A 20947-nucleotide genomic window follows, 5' to 3' on the forward strand; every position below is an offset into this window, starting at 1 on the left:
CAGCCGTACGTATCGGTATACCTCATGCATCTGTCGCCTCCCAGCTAATTGAACGTCTCTTTCTACGAGCAGGTACACGAGCGAGGCGGTTCCCGTCCACAGCGCTCCGGAAGTAGATCCCATCAAACCGTAAGCATTTAGAGTAATGTCATATGTGCACTAGGATGTCATATGTCTTAATGTTTCGATGTCTCTAGGGATCAGAAGAATGTCGAAGCCAAGGTTGGCTGCCAGGATTGGCCGTTTGCGCTGCTATTCGTGCTAAATGTGGGAGTTATCATCGCGCTAATGGTCCTGTGGGGCGCCAAGACAGTGACGGACCCGGAAAACAACTCAAGTGAGCTGATGTCGGGCGACGACACTCAGGTTATGGTGGGCATTGCCGTGGGAATGGCCGTCGTGTCGATGGTACTGGCACTGCTGATGGTCAAGCTCATCGTCGCTTATGCACGCGTCATGATCCTGTTCGTACTGTGGTTCAATGTCGGCATCTCGTTCGCTCTGGCAGCCTATGGATTTGTCATCGGCAACATCTTCATCGCCATTATCGGCCTCATTATTGCGCTACTAAATCTCTGCTATGCGCGTGCTGTGCAGCATCGTATCCCGTTCGCAGTCGCCAACTTGCGTGTAGCTGAGGGGGCTATTTCCAAGCACACATCGACGTACATCGTGTCCGTCGTGTTTACTATTATACAGATTGGCTGGGTTGTGATTTGGGCCATGGCCGTGCTTGGGGTTGCGAACAAAATTGCTGACGATAACCCGAGCTCCACGAGCAACAACACTAATACGTCCACCAGATCTACCTACAAGCAATCGGGGGGATCGTATGTCGCGTACTTCTTTTTGCTGCTGTCGTTCTACTGGGGGCTGCAGGTTTTCAAGAACGTTGCTCACACGACTGTCGCGGGTACTGTGGCGACGTTTTGGTACCAGTCCGAGTCAATGGGCGCCACGGCTGCGTCGCTGAAGCGAGCCACAACCACGTCGTTCGGGTCTATCTGCTTCGGCTCCCTCATTGTGGCTTTTCTGCAAGCTCTCCGTGCGGTACGTTCTACGAAGTACTTAAGTTTTCCTCACGTTCATGTACTGACAGGGTTTGTTTTCTTTACAGTTGGCAGAAAGCGGTCGTCAGGATGGAAGCGCATTGGCCTGCTTTGCTGAGTGCATTCTGGGCTGCCTGCAGTCTCTAATGGAGTACTTCAACCGCTGGGCGTACGTTTACGTTGGCATCTATGGCTACAAATTCACCCAGGCTGGCAAGGCTGTGTTCGAACTGTTCAAACAGCGTGGCTTCGATGCTATCATTAACGACGATCTCATCGGTAACGTTCTCGGCTTCGCAGCTCTCGGTGTTGGTACGTTTTTCTAGAGTGATTTTTGCGGGCAAATAGGTGACGAAAGAGTGCTAACTGGTGGTTTCTTTTCCAGGCCTTATTTGCGCCGGTGTTGGTGCGCTGATTGCGGAAACAACCGACGTGGTCTCTTTCCAAAACAGCACGGCGACCCTAGCCATCCTTGGCCTCGTAGTCGGCATTGGTGTTGCCGTCACGCCTCTCGCAGTCATCGACAGCTCAGTCGCCACAATCTTCGTGTGTTTTGCCGAGGACCCGGCCGCTTTCCAACACTCGCACCCGGACCTGTACGCGCCGCTGGTGCAGGAGTGGCACAACCTTTACCCAGAGATTATGGTGCAAGCCGGATATTGGTATGTTTAGTGTCAACCAGAGAGACCAGGAGGCCACTGCAAGAAAATTCATATACAGTAGCATTTCGATGCAACGTCTCTTCTCCTAAGAGTGTTTGTCGTTTCAATTAAAAAAGTATCTTTGGCACAAAAATAGGACATTCTGAACCACAATGGTAACTTCAGCTCAACATTGTTCTATAAACGCCACTTCAACGTCGCGCACCACTCATTTATTCGTCTGCACGTCGGCAATGTGGCGAAGCCTGGGCTTCAGTTTCTTGTTGCTCGTACCTTTAGCCATGGCCTCCTCCATGACGTCGCTGCTTTTCCGTGCAGCCTCGACGAGCCTCGTAGCGCGGCGCATCACGGACGCCGTCGAAGACCAAGAAGCAAGTGGTGCAAATGCGGACACGGTAGACGTGGACTCAGAGGAATCAAACATCATGATTGTGATTCATTATGTCGCTATTGTGCTGCTTATTATTATGTCGGCCATCTCGTCGGGGCTCACGCTGGGGCTCATGTCACTGGACAAAGTGAGTCTGGATGTGATCGTCCGTGCTGGCGAGCGTCCAGGAGCTACGAAGGACGAGATGAAGAAGGCCAGGGCAGCGAGACGCATTCTGCCAGTCCGAGCGGACAGTAACCTACTGCTTACGACGTTGGTGCTCACTACTGTAGCGGTGAACAGTCTGCTGTCGATTCTAATGGCGGATTTAACCAGTGGCCTCGTGGGTTTCTTCGCCTCGACCATTCTCATCCTCATTTGCGGCGAGATTGTCCCGCAATCACTCTGCTCGAGACACGCACTGGCAATAGGATCGATGTTTGTGCCGGTCGTGAGAGTGTTGAGGATCATGCTGTACATTTTCGCCAAACCGGTGAGCTACGTGCTGGACCGCACGGTCGGGGAGGATGTGGGCACGGTTTTCACCAAACGAGAGCTCCAAAAACTCGTGGAAATTCACGTGAGACAGAAGATCATGCACCCCGAAGAGGGGTATATTGTACGCGGTGCAATGCGTTACAAGACAAAAGTCGTCAGCGATATTATGATCCCGGCCGAGAAACTCTTTTCGCTTCCGATATCCTTTACCACGCTGACTTGTTTTAAGAGCTGCGCATTGTTTGTTTTTCCTGGTGTTTTGATTCCTTGACTGTACGATGATGACGGTTTTATTCATTGTGCACGCCAGTACAATACTCAACTTAGAGACGCTCAAGATGATCTACAACAACGGATACAGTCGAATTCCTGTGTGGAACAAAGACCGGAACGACGTAGTTGGAATCGTCTTCACCAAGGACCTGATCTACGTGGATCCGAACGAAGATGTACCCCTCATGGCATTCGCACGTATTTGCAGTCGCAGCACACCGCATCTGGCTCGATGCACAGCTCGGTGAGATACTCAGCGTCTTCAAAATGGGCAGCACCCACATGGCGCTAGTTTATGACGTCAATAATGTCGGACCTGTACGTCTGGCAGTAGATCGTCGTCATGTGAAGTATCTATTCTAATTTTTGATGTGATCGCCAGGGCGATCCGTTCTACGAGCTGAGAGGATTAGTGACACTTGAAGACATCGTAGAGGAAATCCTGCAGTCCAAAATTATCGACGAGACCGACTCAGTCGAGGCGAGGAAAGAGCGTCAAAACTGCACGGATCAAATCGGGTACTCTGACGGCGGTGAGTTTGTAGCCCGCGCCGTCGTCTTGCTTGCACCTGACAGCTCTCGCCGTGACCCGCTCTGACTTCGTCACCTTCTCCGCTCAGTCTATTCAGATGAAACCCCGCTCCTTGTAGAGAGCAAGACAACTTTCGGCACAGCTCTTGAAGCGTCAGAGTTACGCATCCAATACTAATAGAGCAGTATCAGCACGCTACAAAAGACCAAGAGTGCTGTGCTGGAATCAAGCGTGACAAACTAACTTCTTTTGCAGTGAGGTGCATAATTAATTGGTAGTTGAACATGCATTTCAGATCTTGAGCTTACACCAACGGACGCGTCCTTTGAAAGATTCGATATTAGTGTCGTTGCGATGACTGCAGCAAGACGGGTGGCACCTGCAAGACTGACGCTGTATGTATGCTTTATTGCACTCACTAACGCTGCTAGCACAATTACGACAAAGCTACAGTGTAATGCTACAGTGACAGAGCAAGAGGCAATTGCGCGATGGTCGTTGCTATCGGAGCTGACATTTTCTCGAGATTGTAAGTTTGTCCTGATTTGGTTACCTAAGGTCGTGGGGACTGACGGTAGTCTGTAGCGCATGCAGCGGCGGCTTTTGCTGACAATATTTGGATTGTTGGCGGTGTGTCGGCGTCTTACTACACGAAGCGGCTGGAGTACACGACCACACGGTCGGATGTGATCTACTCCTCGGATGGGGTTGAATGGACTGAGGTGCTAGAGGAAGCTCCGTTTCGACGACGCTATGGACATTCCTTGATCACATTCACCGATTCCAAAGACAAGCTTGAGCGGCTGATACTACTCGGAGGATTTTCACCGGAGCCAGCGACCGATATCTGGGTGACTACGGATGGAGGTAGGTAAGTCTAGAAGTGTTCTCAGGGTAGAACGTATTGTTCGATAAGTGTGTTTTGTATTTAGTTTCGTGGACGGAAGCGGCGGCAACAGTTCCTTGGTCAGGCAGAGGCTTCCACTGCTCGGTAGTATTCAACGGCAAACTTTGGGTGCTTGGTGGCAGTCCGATGAACAATGAGGTTTGGTCCACGTCCTCAGTACTTTCAGGGCCTTGGAAACAGCAAAGTAATGTACCCTGGTCGCCACGCGCAGCTCATGCATGTGCAGTCCACGAGGTCATGACTAACGTGACAGAGGGTGACTCATCTCGAGAAGAGTTCCTGTTCCTTATGGGAGGGTGGCGTGACACCAGTTTGAATGATATTTGGCGAATGGATTCCGCCGGAAATTGGAAATTGCTTTCTGAGGCAGCACCATGGGACGCTCGAGCTTGGTTTTCACTCGTGTCATTTGACTCTAGGACGAATGGTGATGTCCAGCTTGGTCCAAGACTCTGGGTGCTTGGTGGAGGGATCATTGGTCGGGGGATCGAGAAAATGCATCCTTTCTCGGATGTCTGGTACACGCGCGATGGTGTGAAGTGGGTAGCAGCCAGCTCGAATTCTTCAGGCATTTCGACCGCCGAATGGAGTATGGTGACTCAAAGCAACACGCAAGTATGTATGGGCAAATGGGGACACTCAGTTGTACCCTTCCGACGCAGAGTCACTCGCGCCTACTATTGCCACGAGTCATGCACGAATGAAGACGGCACGATCAGCCTTGCCAACCAGCTCATTCCAGTATGTAATCCGAGCACAACTGTGCCGGAAATTCCAGCCCAGCACACAGTGCTTGTCAACAACTCCATGCTCACGAAGACAATCTATCCTGACGGATGTGGTCTTTGCAAAACAGACCCAAACGCTCGGTACCAGAACAGTACGAGTGTGCCGACACTTCTTCTCTTAGCTGGAAATGTGGGAGTCCAGAAAGTGAACGATGTTTTTCAAAGCAGCGACGGAAGTGCGTACAATGCCTCCAAGACAACGTCGAATAGCGGAATAATACAATGAGCTGTCATGACTGAGCAGTTTTGGATTGCTTGTTTTGTAGTGTTGTGCGAGCGTGAAGGCAAAATCTGCTCCGGTGAAGGTGTGTGCGTGCAAGGCGGCAATTGCTTATGCAACAGTGGGAAAACCGGGAGTAACTGCGACAGCGAGCTGGGCTACACCATCATCGACTCGAGTACGCGGTGCCAATTTCGCGGTATAACTTTCTTCATACCAATTGACGCTCCTTTGTTTATATTCGTTCGTAGAGAGTTGTTTCCCGGAGTCAGCTTCAGTTGTAGTCGCCGGTGGTAAGACCAAGCGTTTGGGTGACGTAAAGATCGGAGACTCTGTGCTATCAATCGATGAGGACGGAACGCCCGTGTACTCCACCGTCTACTACATTCCACACGGAAGCGATCGGAGGGGCGAGACGGAGTTCATCAGTGTAAAACACGAAGGCATGGATGATGAGCAGGTCAGTTTTGTACCTAGAAGTACGTGCTGGATCAGACCTTGGTCATGCGGTGCAGCGCGGTGACTGCCTCTACCTGGCGACCAGGATCGGATCGCTTGTCATTGTTGAAATCTGTGACGTGTGACTAACATCTGTGACGTGTGTAATCTGCATATTTTATCCAGGACTTTGTTGAAGTGCTCCAGCTTACCCCGGAACACCTCGTCTACTACCTTCCTAGGAAAGTTCAAGAGAGCAAAACTTTCGGTTTTGGACTCAATTCGCACGTGCTGATAGCGAGCTTAGCACAGAAACCAGCGAGCGAGCTTCGGATGAACGACCTGCTCTTGACGTTCCCATCGCCCTCTCGATCATTTTTGCGTGAGAGCAACACCGAAACCGTATCAAGGCCGGCCAGAAACTGGAGCTGGTCCGATGGCAAGACCGAGTGTCAAGAAACGCCCCCAGCTGGGCTCAGCTTGGTCAGAGTAACTGGATTGACTCGCGTCAAGCATCGTGGAGCCAAGACGGTGTACACGATGACGGGCAATGTGTTTGTGGCGGGCGTGCTCTGTAGCAACTTCGGCGACTACTACCCAATGCTGCCTGGTCAACAATGGCGGGATTCGGTAGCCTTCAAGCTGTTCGCCCTGCACCGCTCGGTGTTTAGGTTGCTCCCTTATCCTAGCACGGCCGAGCTCCTACGCGCGCTCATGGACCAGCTGGTGCTACCGGTCTTGACATGGCTTCGACCGCTGCTCCTCTCCAAGCAAAGCTCAGGAGTACCAGTAACGTCACCACAGCGTTAATCGAGCCCAAAATCGCCCCACCGAGCTTAGACCTTTACAAAGATCAAAGCTGAAGATCGATTTTTTTCTGCTTATGTTTACTGAAAGCCTTAGAAAAATTTCCGCAAGAAACAACAGCGCAACAGCAAAGCGTGAGAGTTTCGAATTCCGAGACAAGTTTTCGTTGCTTCCTCCTGGCGTGGATAACCTCGCATCTTTTGCTGTACGAAATGACACCAAGATCACCGAGAAGAACGGCGGCCGCTGTACGGAGCGTGAATGTATTCGGAAGCGTTATCTCGTACATGTACATTTGTATTGCCTCAAGTCAAAGCTCAGGACAAGTTGCCTTCAAAGTTTATTAATACCAGAGCATTTCCCACTGGGAAATTCCCAGTCTCTGTTGCGGTGCTGTAGAAGCAGTTGGCGTCGGCGCTCCACGGTTGGGGGAAACTGCGCGACACCTGCGGCTGAGGCAAAAACCTGCTCAAAAATGAGCACTGCTCACAACTGTCGAGCGTTACGTGGCAGCTCCCGCTTTGGTCTTTTATCGCCGCCCTGGGACCAGCTGGGAGTTCCGCGCACAGGCTCCTCGGCCATAGCGCCTCCCTCGAAAAAAGAAGACGAATAAGCAGAGAATCGGCGGAAAATGGCCGAGGCGTTCCAACGCTGGCCATGCGTGCGGACGTTGGCAATCGCAAGGGTTGAAGTGAGCCGCTCGTTCGCCGGCTCGAGCAGGTTGTGGATTTTCACTATGTTCCTATGCGCCGGTTGTCAAGCGTATCCATTCCGTCCTCGCCCCACAGCGTCTTATTACAAACATGCGGGGTGTGAGCTTGCGGCAAGCTATGACCAAGAGAGGCCGCCAAGCCGGACTGCCACTACATGTAGTTTCTGAAGCAATTGTCCAACTGCACAAGTTAAATGAAGACTTTATTGGAAACAAGTGTAATGTGTCGAAAAGACGGCGCTTCAACGGTTCCCAAAGCGTGTAATACGTCCAGTCTGGCCTAGCGCGCGTTCGCGGCAAACGGCTGGAAAGGCAAAGTCTCCGTACTCGCCACAACTTGTGGCGAGTACTTGTGGCACAAGCGACGAGACCTGCTGGCCGGCAAGTCGCTACGGCCCGTTGTGCAGCGGCGCTGGTCTAAAATACTCTCACTGTGCAATTTGCCAGCAACGTCTCATTTGCAACTTTTGTAACGCTACCACCGGAAGCCAATTTACAACAATCATGCTCGGCAAGCGTTGCGCATCGGAAATGGAGGCCTGCCTCACTGAGTACTACCGCCAGGAATGCCTGCGTGCCTTGTACGCTAAGCAGGAGCGCCCACGTGACTGTGCTTGGGTGAGCAAGGATATGATGGCCAAAGCTCCACGTCGTGCGCGCAAGGGAGTCTCGTTCGCCATGGCTCCAGAGATCATCGGCAGCGCCGACCCCACCGTGGACCGAAGCCCCATTGACGTGTCCCCGATCTCCAAGCTCGAGCTCGTCGTGCTTCTCTCGCAGCGTACGTTCCCCGTTCAGGCATAACCGATCAACCCGTAACTGGACGACTACAGTAGACTACATTTCGTAGTACACACCAGACAACTGACGGAACGCAAGCAAGTGCACGCACTGTACCGTTCCGTGCTGGACACTCCCAACCGCTTTCACTCCTCATGCTTGGGTGGACCTAGAAGACCGAGATCGGCGCCGTCCAACAGCGGCTCGAGCCTCAACATGTAGCTTATAGAACCACGAGTTATGGTACAACTGACTCAATATTTAAGTTTGCGAATGAATTGCCGACACTTCCAACACCACAAACGTTCTGCTTTTTGCATTTCCATCAGTATAACACACCAGCAATAATCTCGGCCAGCAAGCCTACACAAGGGGTCAGTTCGATGCGGTTCATAACTGGATCTGCGCTCACATATCGAGCGGCATGAGACGATCGACCTCTCGCCTTGACACGCCTTGCTCCAGTAATTGCATCCGCGCTTTCACACGAGCGACGAGAGCTTTATCGCGAGCCATTTGCAGCTCCAGCTGACGCAATGTGAGTTCGACTCGAGCTTTCTCCAATTCGATCTCGTCAATCGATCGCAACAATGGGCGCTTTTTGATCGGCCCCGGGGGCATACTCCTTCTCTCGTTCTGTCGACGTCGTGCCTGTCCTATCGCTTCTTCCTCCTCTTCCAGCATCACTGACATGGATTCCATGGCCCTACTCTTACTCTTCCTCAGTGGTCGCGTCGCAGGCGGCGTCGGAGGTGTCGGTGGGCTCATGGCACCACCCACAGCCTCATTGTCAAAGTTCCAGACCATCGTCTCAGCCATCCCGCGCCGCTCACGAAGTGAATACCGGTACTTCTTCTTTTCTGGCGAAGGAGACGGCGATTGAAACCGCGCAGGCGAAGGACTAGCGGCTCGAGCAGGAGCAGCAACAGGAGGTGGAGCTGGTGCAGCCGCAATGGGCTCAGGAACCAAGGGGATTGACACTGTTTTCCGCTTGGTACTGAGTCTCGGCCTCTTCTTTGGAGGTAAATCCACCACCTTGTCAATGTCTTTCATAATTGGTTGCAATAGTGCAAAGTGGCGGCAGTGGCGCTCCAGCACGCGTCGCAAGTTGCGCTCCGCCGGCGTCCCTTCAGCCGCCTGCAGCTCGCGTTTGGTACTGGCTAATCGCTCGGCTGCTTCGCGATACGAGTTCTCCAGTTCTGTCATTTTGACTTGCACCTGACTAGCCGTGCGATGTACCAAGCCTTCGGTATGCAGCTGCTGCACGATCTCGTCCGCCAATGGGCGGTGGCTCTCCTTCGCTCTAGTGCAGCTCCGCCAGCGATCATAATTACCTGGCGCTCCCAGCCAGTCAAGCAATACGCCCATAGACGATTTACCGCCAGTGCCCACATGATCCGATGTCCACTTGGTCTGCTGCTGTGACGCCTGTCGCGCCCGAAAGAAGCTCGGCTTCACGTGCATCTCACAATTCTTGGTGGCTGCGTAAAGCCACTCGCCCCTGCTTTCAGCCAATCCGCAAGTTGAAGTGATTATGAACGTGCTGATTGGTCAAAAACAGTTGTTTTCTTTTGACCATCACTCTGTAAGTTTTTTGGCGCGGTCAGTTTGAATCATGGCGCGAGACATCTGCAGCTCACCGTTGTCGTCTGCGGACGAGGCGGCCTCCGGTGGCTTCCCAGAGCTGTCTCCGTCGCCTGTAGAGTCGCGTGGCAAGGTCCGAAAGACTGGGGGAAAACGGAGGCCCAAGGCTAAGAGGACGGTCTTGCAGAGTAAGAAGCTGAAGCCTACGCAGGAGTGGAAGAGCTCCAAGGAGCTGGTACACGACGTACCCCAGGATTTTGTCGAGTACCTGGACGATCAATTGAGCGCCATGCAACAGGCCAGATTCGAGACAGAATTTGGCGGCGGACAGGGCTACATCGTGAAGCTGCCCGCTTCAACCTGGAAGACGAAGCGCAAACGCGACGAACTGGAGAGCTGGGTCCGAGCTTTAGGCTTCACATCCGGCGCTACGTTGAAGCGTAATGCGCTGCGTATTGCCAGCCTTAAAGCAGATGTGATTTTGAGTGAATTGAAGCAGAGAAGGCCTTCGATTGAGTGCGTGACAGAAGACGGTTGGGATGAAACTGTACTAATATATGTGTGTTACTATGTTAATAGTGATGATGACAAGGTGGACGATGCAGACGTGGAGCCTGAGCCAATTAGCGACAGTGTAAGTGGTGATGACGGGAAAGAGCAGGATGGAAATTACGACATGGATCCAGCGCTTATTCGGCTGAAAAAGTACTTTAAAAAGTTGGAGTCGCATAAATTGGAGGTCGTGTCGTTCTCAGAGAACCACCGACTGCTATCGTCCACGCAGCACATGGCGATCGCTGATGCCATGGAGGACGTGCTGGCACAGCCTTCGATCCGTAGAAATCGTCGTCTGGCGCGGCGCCTGACGAAGCTGGGGAGAGTCTCGGACCACCGACTGTCTTCTATTGGTCTGGCACCTGCGTCTTTCCTGCCGTCAGTGGAAGACGATTGGATGGGGGATCGAGAGAGGAATATATCGTTGACACCAGTCAAGCGACGTATTTCGCATGGAGACATCTCGTCGACACAGAAGAAAAATGTGCTGGGACAAAGTGTGCTGCACCTTGTGCTTCATTCTGGATTGGTTGACGTGAAGACGTCAAAGGAAGTGCTGCGAAAGGTTTCTACGATGTGGGAGAAGATTGCTGTCATGTAAGGTTTGCACCAGGTTTTACTTGTTGCACGTCTGTGGACTTACGTGTATCTGCGTGTTTCACGCATGCAGGGCGTTTGCTTGGACCATCACTGACTACTCCAAGTACACAGCATACATGTAGCAAGTACTCTGTTGCTTGCTCAATACTAACGTTGTTCCCCAATTTTCTCTATTCAGAAAAGCCAACGTGTACTCAACGACACAACTCTACAGTCGTCACCCGCGTGGCCATTATCTATCGGACGGTGCTCACAAAGAAGTATTCAAAGTCTTCTCGTCGGAGCAAAAGCGACTCGAAGCTGTCAGCGTGATGGATATCGGTGACATCAGCAATCAGGTATGTCCACTCGTCAGGGATGTCGCGTGTTTGCTCGATGACTAAAAAGCTAATTGCTTGTAGGATGTTGTCCGCTTAGAGGTGGGACATTCGGTTCTCTTGTCGGACGCGTGCGAGCACGGCATTTGTCCGAATTTTCTCCAGGTTTACGATGTTTTTCTGGCACACGAACGACCTCGTCCTGCTCGCTGGGGTAGCAAAACGCACCGCAAACCTGTGGAGCTGTTGACGAACGCCGATTCCGATCTTGAAGGAGCTGAGAGTCAGCAACAAGAAGCACCATCCAGTGATGAGCATGAACAACTATTCCAGTACATGCGGATGGAGTTCTGCGACGGCGGCGATCTTGAAGACTTTATCAGTCTGCAGGAGAACAAGGCGCTTCCACTGAAGTCTGTTGCGGTGCCGTTTTTCTTCCAAATGGTGTTTAGCTTGTACTGTGCGCGCGAAAAGTTTAACCTGCGCCATTATGATGTCAAGGTTCGTCAGGGACTGCTTGTTACTGCGTGACTGATATTCTTCAGCTCTAATGTCGTCGTGATTCTTTGCGTGCTTGTTGTGTTTATGTCAGCTTCTCAACTTCTTCCTGAAGGACATTCGTCGTGCCAAGCTCGGCGATGCCTCAGGACGTGATGTTGTCCTGCACTACATTATGGAAGACTCTTGCTTTGTGCTCCAAATGCCTGCATCGTTCTCGTACTGGGTGAAGCTAGCTGATTATGGTGCAGCTGATTCCAGTCCGGAGAATCTGGGGAAACCCGTCACGATCGACCAGTTCGCTACGCTGGAGAACTCACCCATCGAATTCCTATTGGAAGGGGATGCAGCCGAGCAGTCCTACGCTGCAGACACATTTTCGTTGGGCCTATGCCTCTTGCATTTGTTTACGGGAAGGTAAGCGTGACTCAGTTTCGATTTTGTTTGACGCATTCTGACAAATTCTGAATTAACTCGTAGCGCTCCATACGAAGAAACCCTGGAAGCAGTGAAGTGCCCCGCAGAACTACTGAAAGATCTGAAGGCTCTATGGATGGTATGTACTGTGTGGCAGTGTAATATTGTGTTTGCTTGGTCTGATGGTTTTGCATTTTTTACTCCGGGAATGCATGTAGAGCCGACAAAAGAACTCGAAGTTTTCTGTGATTAAGAGTGTGGCGCGTGGTGACGATGAAAACACACTTTGTCACACGTTATATCGATTTCTCGTACTTTTTGGTTTACCAGAGAGAAACCCGAGCGAAAGTAAAGGAGTCGACAAGGTGTGGAAGCTACTGGTAAAACACTTACGACCAGAGGAGTCCCACTCAGCGACCAAGCGTCCCCAACGGAAGTGCAAGCTGGCAGTCGGTGCGAATAAAGCTCGATTGAAAACCGCCAAGGAACAGTTCTACCATGATCAGGCATTGTACTCGATCGCAAGCGGCTCCAACGATATCATGTATCGATGCCGTGAAGGGTTGATGACAATTCCGGGAGCGATGGACCTGCTGAAACAAATGGTTGACTTTAACCCATCAAAGCGCCCCACGCTCAAGCAAGTGATGTACCATCCCATGTTTTCAAGTCTCCGCTCGCCTTCAGAGAAAACACAAGCACCCGCAGATTTTGTGATTAGCTACTACAGGAGCCAGACCCAAGGTGGTCGAACTGTTTTGGACGTGTAGATCTCAGGAAAGTCGAGCTTGATGCCTTTTATACTGTAGCAACGCGAACGATTGAGTCCGATTCATTTACATGCTCTATTTTATCTTAACAAGATGTTTAATTACAGCTTCAAAACACTTTCAAAGTCTTCAGAAAACCTTAAGTTTCTACCAGAAACATTTTGCGTCTTCGTGTACTCAGCCGCCAGTCCATCAATGAATATCTCTTGATAAACCACCATCTACCTGCTCCATCCTCTCATAAGCCCTTCAACGCGATGCACTGTTATCTTGACTGGACGCTGGGCAGTGCAGATTTCACGAATCAAATCCTTCGGCTTCAGATATTTCTGTCCGTTCACAGCAACCACACGAGATCCGACCAAGACGCCGTGTCTCCTTGCAATGCAGTCCTCATCGACGTTTTGCACGACGCAGCTGAACTCGTTCGCAGCCAATGAGCAGCCGAGTTCTTCCTTGTCTTGCAGCGTCACATTAATCTCCACGGTCCTAGGTTCCGGGACGGATGAAATCACGGCTTTCGGACCCTCCGACGCCATTTGAGCGCGGAAAACAAAGTGGAACGAGATTGGTCGCGGCAACGTTCGAAGCATGCTCACAACTTCGTCAAATTTAAGGTTCTTCGTGTCGTTCAGACCGATCAATAAGCTGCCAACTATCACGTTGGCTCGTTCGGCGGTACCGCCCGGAATGATCCGAGATACCTCGGCATAGCCACTGTTGGCCTTGGCTAACGTGAAACCTAACGGTTCGCCAGGAGATCCAATCTTTCGCTCGTATTTTCGCCATTCCACAATACTCTACATGTAGAAATAACAAAGCAGATATGCAGATAGAACGCGAGATGTTTAACACAATTGTCTCCCGTTGAACCAGATCACGACTTACCGAAGCGCTGACAGTGCAGGACTTGGAGTGCGAATTCAATTCAGTAAGCGACACCATTGAACAGCAGGTCGTGCACTTGACACTGTTGCAATCGGCAGGGTCACTCATGGGTTGCATCGCCATTGCCGTTGTCGGGGACGACACAGGATTTTCCTTAACACTTGAAACTGGGCTTATTTCTCTCGTAGCAACTTCAGCAAGTATCGATAAAAACGACGTCGCAGTGAACGCACACTGCACCGACGGATCCTTCGCAGCCGCCAGAGCCACGCGACTCTTGTAGGCTTTGGCCACGCTTGACGAATACTTTTTCTCCATCGAAAGATCAGAAACTCCGGTGCCAGCACATACAGCGATCCACTTAGCGTTTCCACCCAGTTCAAGCGCTCGCACCTCACTCTCTGACCAGGCATCCATAACTAGCGACTTTACGAAGCTTGTCTGCACCCCCAGCGAGCGGTGCTTGCCAGCGCAAGTTAGACAAAGTAGCACGCCGAACGAGACGCCGGCCCACTGCGGACAGACGGCCTTGCAATCCACGCAGCGCTGTCAACAGAATAGTTATCACTAACGGTTAGCTGAAAAACTGCCTGGTGCTATCGTTATTGCGGCCACAGCGTGAGAGCGTACGTCGTTGCCTGGCAGCAAGCGGATCGCCACCTCTGTCGCTGGAGATAGGCGCACCATAGTTATTGGCTCAGGCATCACGCCTCGTTTGGATGCTGCAAATGCCGAGCTGCTGTCTCTGGACAAGGCGGCAGGTTTGCAGCTAGAAGATGGTTGGGGCGATAGCGAATCTCTGGCCATTACCATGGCGGAGGAGATCGGAGAATAACGTTGCTATTCTTGTCGCCGTTTGCTGTCCGCGATTGGACGGCGCAAACTCAGAGCATTATATTGTGATCTGGTATAAATGAAGTGTGAATATATACGGTGGAAGTCACAATGAGCTGAATTGTAGATGGAAGCAGTATTCACTAGTAAGTAACGGTCAGAATGCACACGTATTATCAGGACAAACCAAATAGCGAAGCTAAACGAAAGCTTGTTCACATCAAGTACTGTCTCTACCCGTTTGTGCTTGGATTTTAGCTTTGATCCGCCTAGATTTGAATCTTAAACGTGCAACATACCAGAACGTTTAAGTTGCGGTCACAGCTTCCCGCGCTTTTTTTCCGTAGCCATTTCATAAACAGCTGATCCATTGGCTGAGGCTACTCGACCGACGAGAATCATTCCACAAGTTGCCACAGGCAAGCAGCGCCTCGTCCTCTCTTCCACTCGACCTAACCGACTTGACGTCATGGATTTCCCGGCGCTAGCGGCCGCTCTAATGAGCAATGACAACGCGACGCGCAAGCAGGCCGAGGCTTCGTACGAGGCCTTTAAGGCTGAGCAGCCGCAGACCCTTGTGGCCAGCCTGGTGCAGCTGCTGCGCACGGCTCCCGAGCCGGAAGCACGCGCCTTTGCCCCTGTGCTGCTGCGTCCGCTGGTGGAGGTGAAAGCTGGCGTCTACACCAAGCTTGACGCCGCTGCGCAGGCCACATTGAAGGCTCAGTTGCTGGAGGCTGTGGCCAGCGAGCCCGTTGCACATATCCGCCGCAAGCTTGGCCACTTGATCGCCGAGCTGGCCGCCATCTCGGAGACGTTTGAGCAATCGTGGCCCGAGCTTCTCAGCGCTGTCTCGGCGCTCACCACACACGCTGATGCGCTGCTGCGCGTGACGGCCTTCGATTTGCTGGCCAAATTGGCCGAGTACGTCGGCGACCTGCTGGCCCCTCACAAGGAGAGCTTCCTCACACTCTTCACGAACTCACTGAACGACGCCAATGGAGAAGTGCAGATCGCCAGCCTCAAAGCCGCTTCGGCCTTCCTTCTCACACTCGAGGACAAGCAGGAATTGTCGGCCTTTGCAATTATCATCGCTCCCATGTTGCGCATCATTGAAGTCCTAGTTAACGCCGGCGACGAAGTTGCCTTCCGCGAGGTGTTGTCGGCTCTTGTCCAGATCGCCGAGGTGCATCCCAAGTTCTTCCGCAACTCGCTGGACGATGTTGCCCGCGCTATGATCTTCGTTTGTTCGTCACAGGAGCTCGACTCAGAGACCCGTGAGCTCGCTTTGGAGTTCCTCATCTCGCTATGTGAGAACGCTGGCGGTATGGTGCGCAAGTCGCAGTTTATCGTGACGAACGTGGTGCCTCTGGTTATCCAGCTCATGTGTGAAGTCGAGGAGGACGAGTCGTGGGTGCAGAAGTTCGACGACCCCGAGTCTTTCACTGAGTCTAACGATGCTGACAACTCGGTCAGTAACGCTGGTGCGGCTGCCATCGACCGCCTGAGCACTTCTCTGGGCGGCAACGCCGTGCTGCCTGTGGCCATCCCGGTCATCAAGGGCTTCCTAGGCGATGCCGACTGGCGTAAGCGTCGTGCCGGTCTGTATGCTACCTGTTTGCTGGGCGAGGGCGCCAAGTCACTCATGACGCGTGAACTGGACAACGTTGTGGGTATGGTACTGCCCTTCCTGAACGACCAGCACCCGCGTGTACAGTACTCTGCGCTGCACAGTATTGGCCAGTTGGCCGAGGACTTCGGTGAGGTGGAGAAGGGCAAGAACTTCCAGGCCAAGTTCCACGCCGTCGTGATGCCTGCGCTTACAGCGTTGATTCAGAACGAACAAGGTGTGCTGCGTACTCGCGCTCTGGCGGCCAGTGTGGTCATCAACTTCTGCAACACCAACGTGTGCAAGGCCAAGTACGTGGCCCCGTACAGCCAAGCTCTGCTTGAAGCACTCTTCAACGCTATGCGTTCGTGTCCGCGTCAGGTGCAGGAACAGGCAATCACTGCTGTGGCCAGTGTGGCCAAGGTGATTGGAGACGAGTTCCTCCGCTTCTACGACATTTTCATCCCGCTGGCCAAGGAGGTGCTGACGAACGCCCATGGTAAGGAATACTCTCTGCTGCGTGGTAAGTCGATGGAGTCGATTGCGCTTATCGGCCAGGCTGTGGGCAAGGAGCGTTTCGTGAACGACGCCAAGGAGATCATGGAGATTCTGGTGCGCGTCCAGTCGAGCGAAGAACTCGAGGGCCCGGAGGTGCAGTACGTGGCCCAGTCGTGTGTGCGTATCGGCAGCATCCTGAAGGAAGACTTCGTGCCTTATCTGCCTCACGTGATCCCGTCGCTCATCAAACAGGCTCAGATCCAGCCTGACATTCAGCTGTCGGATGTTGTTGACGGTGATGTCGAGGAGGATGGCGAGACTGCTGATGGCAAGGAAACGATGACACTGGAGATCCGCGGGGTGGGCAAGAAGCGTCTGGAGATCAACACGAGTGCTCTGGAGGACAAGACCAACGCTTGCAACATGCTGTACCAGTCAGCTCTTGACTTGGAAGGCTGGTTCTACCCGTACGTGGCTGAGGTGGCCCAGGTGATGATCCCGTTGATTGATTTCACATACGTCGAGGACATTCGCATCGTGAGCAGCTTGACGATGGCCAAGCTGCTGAACTGTGCGGTGGATGGCACGCTGAATCATGGCCATGGGGCGACTGCACCGCAGTTCCCGCAGCAGCTTTTCGAGAAGTTTTTTGAGCCGATGCTCAAGGGTTTGCAGGAGGAAGAGGACTTGGAGTGCCTTGGCGCTTTCGCTGAGGCCATGTCGGCCGTCCTGGAAGTGTGCAAGGAGAGTCAGGACAAGGGATTCCAGGTTGGCATCCCGCTGGAACATGTTCCGCGTGTGGTGGAGATCTTCAAGACCGTGGCGTCCAACAGTGCTCAGCGTCTGATGATTCAGCACCAGGAGAACCAGCAGGATGAGGACTACGACGCTGAAGCTGCTCTGCAACAGACCGAGAACGACGAGCTGGAAGAGGGCGTCTTCCGCTCGATGGTCGACTCGATCGGCTGGATCATCAAGACTCAGAAGGAGGCTTTCTTTCCGGTGTTCCAGGCCCACCTGCTGGCGTTTGTGACGCCACTGCTGGAGCAGAAGACCGTGCCGATGCTGCGTGGTCAGGCTATCTGCATGATCGACGACATCATCGAGCACTGTGGGGCTGCTGCCCAGGAGCTGGTGCCGCTGTTCCTGAACCACCTTGTACAGGGCCTTGAGGACCAGAGCCCGTCAGTCATCCAGGCGTCCGCTTACGGCATCGGTGTCAGTGCTGAGAAGTGCGGAGCTGCTTTCGATCCGTTCTGTCAGAACGCCCTAGAGAAGCTGGTGCACCTGATCAACGTCTCGGCCAACGTGGACGACGACGAAGTTGGCGCTGCCCGTGACAATGCTATCAGTGCTGTGGCCAAGATCTGCCTGGCTCGTGAGGGTGCCGTGGATGCGGCGAAGTTGTGGTCCATGTGGCTCAGCTGGCTGCCGCTTCGTACGGATGTGCTCGAGGCTCGCGAAGTACACGCTCGTCTCATTGCACTGGTGAACAGTGGCAACGCTCATGTGCTCGGCGCCGACTACGCTAACCTTCCCCAGATTCTGAAGGTGTTCGCTTCTGCTCTCCGTAAGTTTGTGGTTGTGTCTGCTGACGCAGAGGAATGTGTGACTTATTAACTGTTTTTGCTGCTGTGTAGTGTTCGACCTGGCGGAGGCAGACGAGGTCGCTGACGATGAGGACATGGCGACCATCTCGGAGGAGTCTAAGCCTCAGCTCCGTGAGCTGCTGGCCAAGTTGCAGTCTCAACTGCCTGGTCCGGTGGTGCAGGGTGCTTGGGCGAAGCTCAGTGGCGACGAGCAACAAGCTCTGTCTCAGCTGTAAATGATTGATATTGATTGACGACGTAGGACATGCATTTAGAGATAGGGTAGTAAGTAGTTTTGTCATCTGTAACCTGCTAATGACTAGAATCGATAAGTAGGAGATGCGACAGTTTTGATAAATCTGCGTTTTTCGAAGTTGAAGTTGCCTTACTCGTTGGCAAACACCTAGTTCTCCGTCCTCTCTTGTGGGTTAAAGGTTGTCTGTCGAGTGAGAAGTACCCACTGCAGCTCTTGGTGTATAGTATCGCTCGGTTGGAAGCTGGAGAGGGTCTACGTCAATTACTGGACTTTTGCCTACACACATCCACAGCTTATCTCTTGAGCAAAAACTTGAGTGCCAGCCCTGCGACGACTACAGCTCCGACGATGCCCACACCTACTACGCCGTCTTCTGCACGACACAACTTTCGTCAGTCCCAGACATGGGAGTAGCAGCCTCATCACACACCTCTTGCCACGACTTCCTTGATTCTTTTGTGAAGCAACTGTGCTTTCATGTGTGACGGCTCCATGCGAAGTAAGCGCTCGCAGTAGCTGCGACTGGCACGGTACTCCCCCAACCCGCACAACGTTAGCGCGATCCAGTACAAACTCTCCTTGGGAGAATAGTTTTGCTCCAGCAAATCTGAAAAAAAAAATTGGGTGAGCCTTCAACTCCACTTTTGCCACTGATATGCAGTATCCTTCACCTTCCAGTAATCCGATTGCGCGGTACTTGTCGTCGCGTTTGCGGCTTTTCGCCAGTGCGATTGCATAGCGTAGTTTGACCTTCGCCCGCAATGGCAGCACAATAAATGATAGCGTAAGCAACATGGCAAATATCGCACAAGCGGACTCAATCGGCACCACCTGAGGCGACGGCTGCTCCTTCTCCTGCTCCTCCAAATATTCCTCGCGCGCCGCCGCCAGTTCCTCGGGGGAGAACCACTCCGCGTCGGTCTTGGCGCCTTTCATGGTCATGGCGCGCGCTTGCGCGTTGCCTGTCTCCCTCCGCTGCCCAAGCGGGTCTAGGATGTAATGCTGCGCTTCTTTGCAATTTCTTCAATAATAAAACAGTGTACCGTACACAACTCGCAAAACTTGGCAAGTTGAAGTTGAAGACAACGAAATAAATCTTCGTCGAATAGAGCAGTACTGTAGTTGGCCCTACTGTAGAGCGCTAGCTATAATGCTGCAGTTCTGGGGAGTTTTCGAGACCGGAACAGGCGACGGAGGCGTCTTTGGCGAAGTATAGTCCTTTCGACACGCTTTGCGGACGTCGAGGAAAAGCTGTGAGTGGATAGACAACGGTGAGCAGCCACCTTTGTCATCTAAGGAATAATGTCGCCGTACCTGAGCGTTTAAAAGATTGATGAAAAGAATTCCACCAAAGGCCATGGCGAAATGGGACTGCTTACGAGATGCAAACGCAGTTAGAACCGTTGTTGGTACTGACGAGTGCGCTATGTACTTGCATCTCACCTGTTGCGCGAAAAGTTCTCGAGCTCGATACGTTAGCGTAGCGACGGCCACGTGGGGTAGCAATCGAGCTACACCGAACGACGTCCACTGCGCACGCCAGACCCATTGGAGGAGCGTAGACTGCCACACCGAGTAATTACTCATGACCAGCAGCTTCCGAGCGTGCATAAACACAGATTGCAGCTCACAAGCCAACGCGAGCGACAGTAGCGGCACACCCACAGTCTTTGTGAGAGCGGAGATGTAGCAGATGAGCACTACTACGTGGTGCACAATGATCCCCGGAGACTTGACGTACAACCGATTCAGTACATAGTCCCACAAGTCGTAGGCAAAGTAGCCTGGACCAGCAACACATCAAGAAGCACAATGTTAGTAATTCATTTAATACCTTGAAACTCGAAAGAGTCGATAGTCTCGTACCAGTTGAGACAGAAGTAGCAAGGAATTCTCCCCACGTTACAGTATTGACGTAGTCGTCATGCAGCGAGTGAGAGCTGAGCAGCGCCGATATTGCTAGGAGAGACGAGAGCGCTGAGTGCAGCATTGACACCAATGTGTTGCAAAATAGCAGCTGGCCGAACGTTGACAGAGTAGGAAAAGCCTTCACCCTAGCCGACGCCAGAGGCACTATCGCCACCCGAACGACTGTGAAAACCTGGTAAGAAAATGATAGCGATGGCCTTAGCTGAGGAAAGTCACAGTGAACAACCGACGGAAATCGCCTCGGTACCAATGAGGAGGCCACGACGATCCAAAGTCGCGGGTCAGTGTACAGCTAGCGAAATGTGTCAACAAAAGAAAACCGTCAGTCCGGATTAGTCTCAACAGAACCACACAAGGGTCTCACCATGGCCGCGCACATGCTGACCCACGTAATAACGAGCGCTTCAGTGAACATGGCTGCTTCAAAAGCCTTATCTTGTCAAAATGGCTGAGAATGCAAGAAGTACATGTAGCGTTCTTTGGTGTTCCTGCATGGCGCTCGCCTATCAATATGAATAACAGCCAATCACAGGTCATTTAAATACTTTAATGCAGAGGAGACATTGTTGT

General features: G+C 52.5%; 11 protein-coding genes across 11 annotated transcripts; 7 read left to right on the plus strand and 4 right to left on the minus strand.

The window, feature by feature from the left end:
* Positions 1–179: 179 nt before the first annotated feature.
* On the plus strand, positions 180–1721 carry PITG_03104 (uncharacterized protein; the record flags this gene model as incomplete). The annotated part of the gene is made up of 4 exons (XM_002906151.1): positions 180–189; positions 275–1050; positions 1118–1361; positions 1435–1721. 4 exons carry the CDS (start codon positions 180–182, stop codon positions 1719–1721), a joined length of 1317 nt encoding a protein of 438 aa, XP_002906197.1.
* A 271-nt stretch (positions 1722–1992) lies between these two features.
* PITG_03105 (metal transporter, putative) lies at positions 1993–3005 on the plus strand (the record flags this gene model as incomplete). Its single annotated transcript, XM_002906152.1, has 3 exons — positions 1993–2819; positions 2890–2952; positions 2999–3005. The coding sequence occupies 3 exons, from the start codon at positions 1993–1995 to the stop codon at positions 3003–3005; spliced, it is 897 nt and encodes a 298-aa protein (XP_002906198.1).
* Positions 3006–3119: 114 nt separating this feature from the next.
* Positions 3120–5752, plus strand: PITG_03106 (uncharacterized protein; the record flags this gene model as incomplete). Its single annotated transcript, XM_002906153.1, has 9 exons — positions 3120–3182; positions 3235–3436; positions 3482–3542; positions 3816–3921; positions 3963–4251; positions 4317–5255; positions 5346–5477; positions 5551–5610; positions 5652–5752. The coding sequence occupies 9 exons, from the start codon at positions 3120–3122 to the stop codon at positions 5750–5752; spliced, it is 1953 nt and encodes a 650-aa protein (XP_002906199.1).
* Positions 5753–7175: 1423 nt separating this feature from the next.
* On the plus strand, positions 7176–7424 carry PITG_03107 (uncharacterized protein; the record flags this gene model as incomplete). The annotated part of the gene is made up of 1 exon (XM_002906154.1): positions 7176–7424. The coding sequence occupies one exon, from the start codon at positions 7176–7178 to the stop codon at positions 7422–7424; it is 249 nt and encodes an 82-aa protein (XP_002906200.1).
* A 336-nt stretch (positions 7425–7760) lies between these two features.
* PITG_03108 (uncharacterized protein) lies at positions 7761–8060 on the plus strand (the record flags this gene model as incomplete). Its single annotated transcript, XM_002906155.1, has 1 exon — positions 7761–8060. One exon carries the CDS (start codon positions 7761–7763, stop codon positions 8058–8060), a length of 300 nt encoding a protein of 99 aa, XP_002906201.1.
* Positions 8061–8444: 384 nt separating this feature from the next.
* On the minus strand, positions 8445–9498 carry PITG_03109 (uncharacterized protein; the record flags this gene model as incomplete). The annotated part of the gene is made up of 1 exon (XM_002906156.1): positions 8445–9498. The coding sequence occupies one exon, from the start codon at positions 9240–9242 to the stop codon at positions 8445–8447; it is 798 nt and encodes a 265-aa protein (XP_002906202.1).
* Positions 9499–9651: 153 nt separating this feature from the next.
* PITG_03110 (uncharacterized protein) lies at positions 9652–12470 on the plus strand (the record flags this gene model as incomplete). Its single annotated transcript, XM_002906157.1, has 6 exons — positions 9652–10136; positions 10200–10772; positions 10954–11113; positions 11177–11593; positions 11685–12007; positions 12422–12470. 6 exons carry the CDS (start codon positions 9652–9654, stop codon positions 12468–12470), a joined length of 2007 nt encoding a protein of 668 aa, XP_002906203.1.
* Positions 12471–12998: 528 nt separating this feature from the next.
* On the minus strand, positions 12999–14472 carry PITG_03111 (uncharacterized protein; the record flags this gene model as incomplete). The annotated part of the gene is made up of 3 exons (XM_002906158.1): positions 12999–13577; positions 13666–14211; positions 14296–14472. The coding sequence occupies 3 exons, from the start codon at positions 14470–14472 to the stop codon at positions 12999–13001; spliced, it is 1302 nt and encodes a 433-aa protein (XP_002906204.1).
* A 496-nt stretch (positions 14473–14968) lies between these two features.
* On the plus strand, positions 14969–18428 carry PITG_03112 (importin-like protein; the record flags this gene model as incomplete). Its single annotated transcript, XM_002906159.1, has 2 exons — positions 14969–18173; positions 18244–18428. 2 exons carry the CDS (start codon positions 14969–14971, stop codon positions 18426–18428), a joined length of 3390 nt encoding a protein of 1129 aa, XP_002906205.1.
* A 276-nt stretch (positions 18429–18704) lies between these two features.
* On the minus strand, positions 18705–19445 carry PITG_03113 (uncharacterized protein; the record flags this gene model as incomplete). Its single annotated transcript, XM_002906160.1, has 4 exons — positions 18705–18821; positions 18879–19055; positions 19120–19198; positions 19280–19445. 4 exons carry the CDS (start codon positions 19388–19390, stop codon positions 18742–18744), a joined length of 447 nt encoding a protein of 148 aa, XP_002906206.1.
* Positions 19446–19576: 131 nt separating this feature from the next.
* PITG_03114 (uncharacterized protein) lies at positions 19577–20852 on the minus strand (the record flags this gene model as incomplete). The annotated part of the gene is made up of 6 exons (XM_002906161.1): positions 19577–19699; positions 19763–19819; positions 19892–20232; positions 20315–20549; positions 20625–20669; positions 20742–20852. The coding sequence occupies 6 exons, from the start codon at positions 20790–20792 to the stop codon at positions 19577–19579; spliced, it is 852 nt and encodes a 283-aa protein (XP_002906207.1).
* Positions 20853–20947: the final 95 nt, after the last annotated feature.

This window comes from Phytophthora infestans, genomic scaffold (assembly GCF_000142945.1).
Source record: "Phytophthora infestans T30-4 supercont1.4 genomic scaffold, whole genome shotgun sequence".
NCBI lineage: Eukaryota > Oomycota > Peronosporomycetes > Peronosporales > Peronosporaceae > Phytophthora > Phytophthora infestans.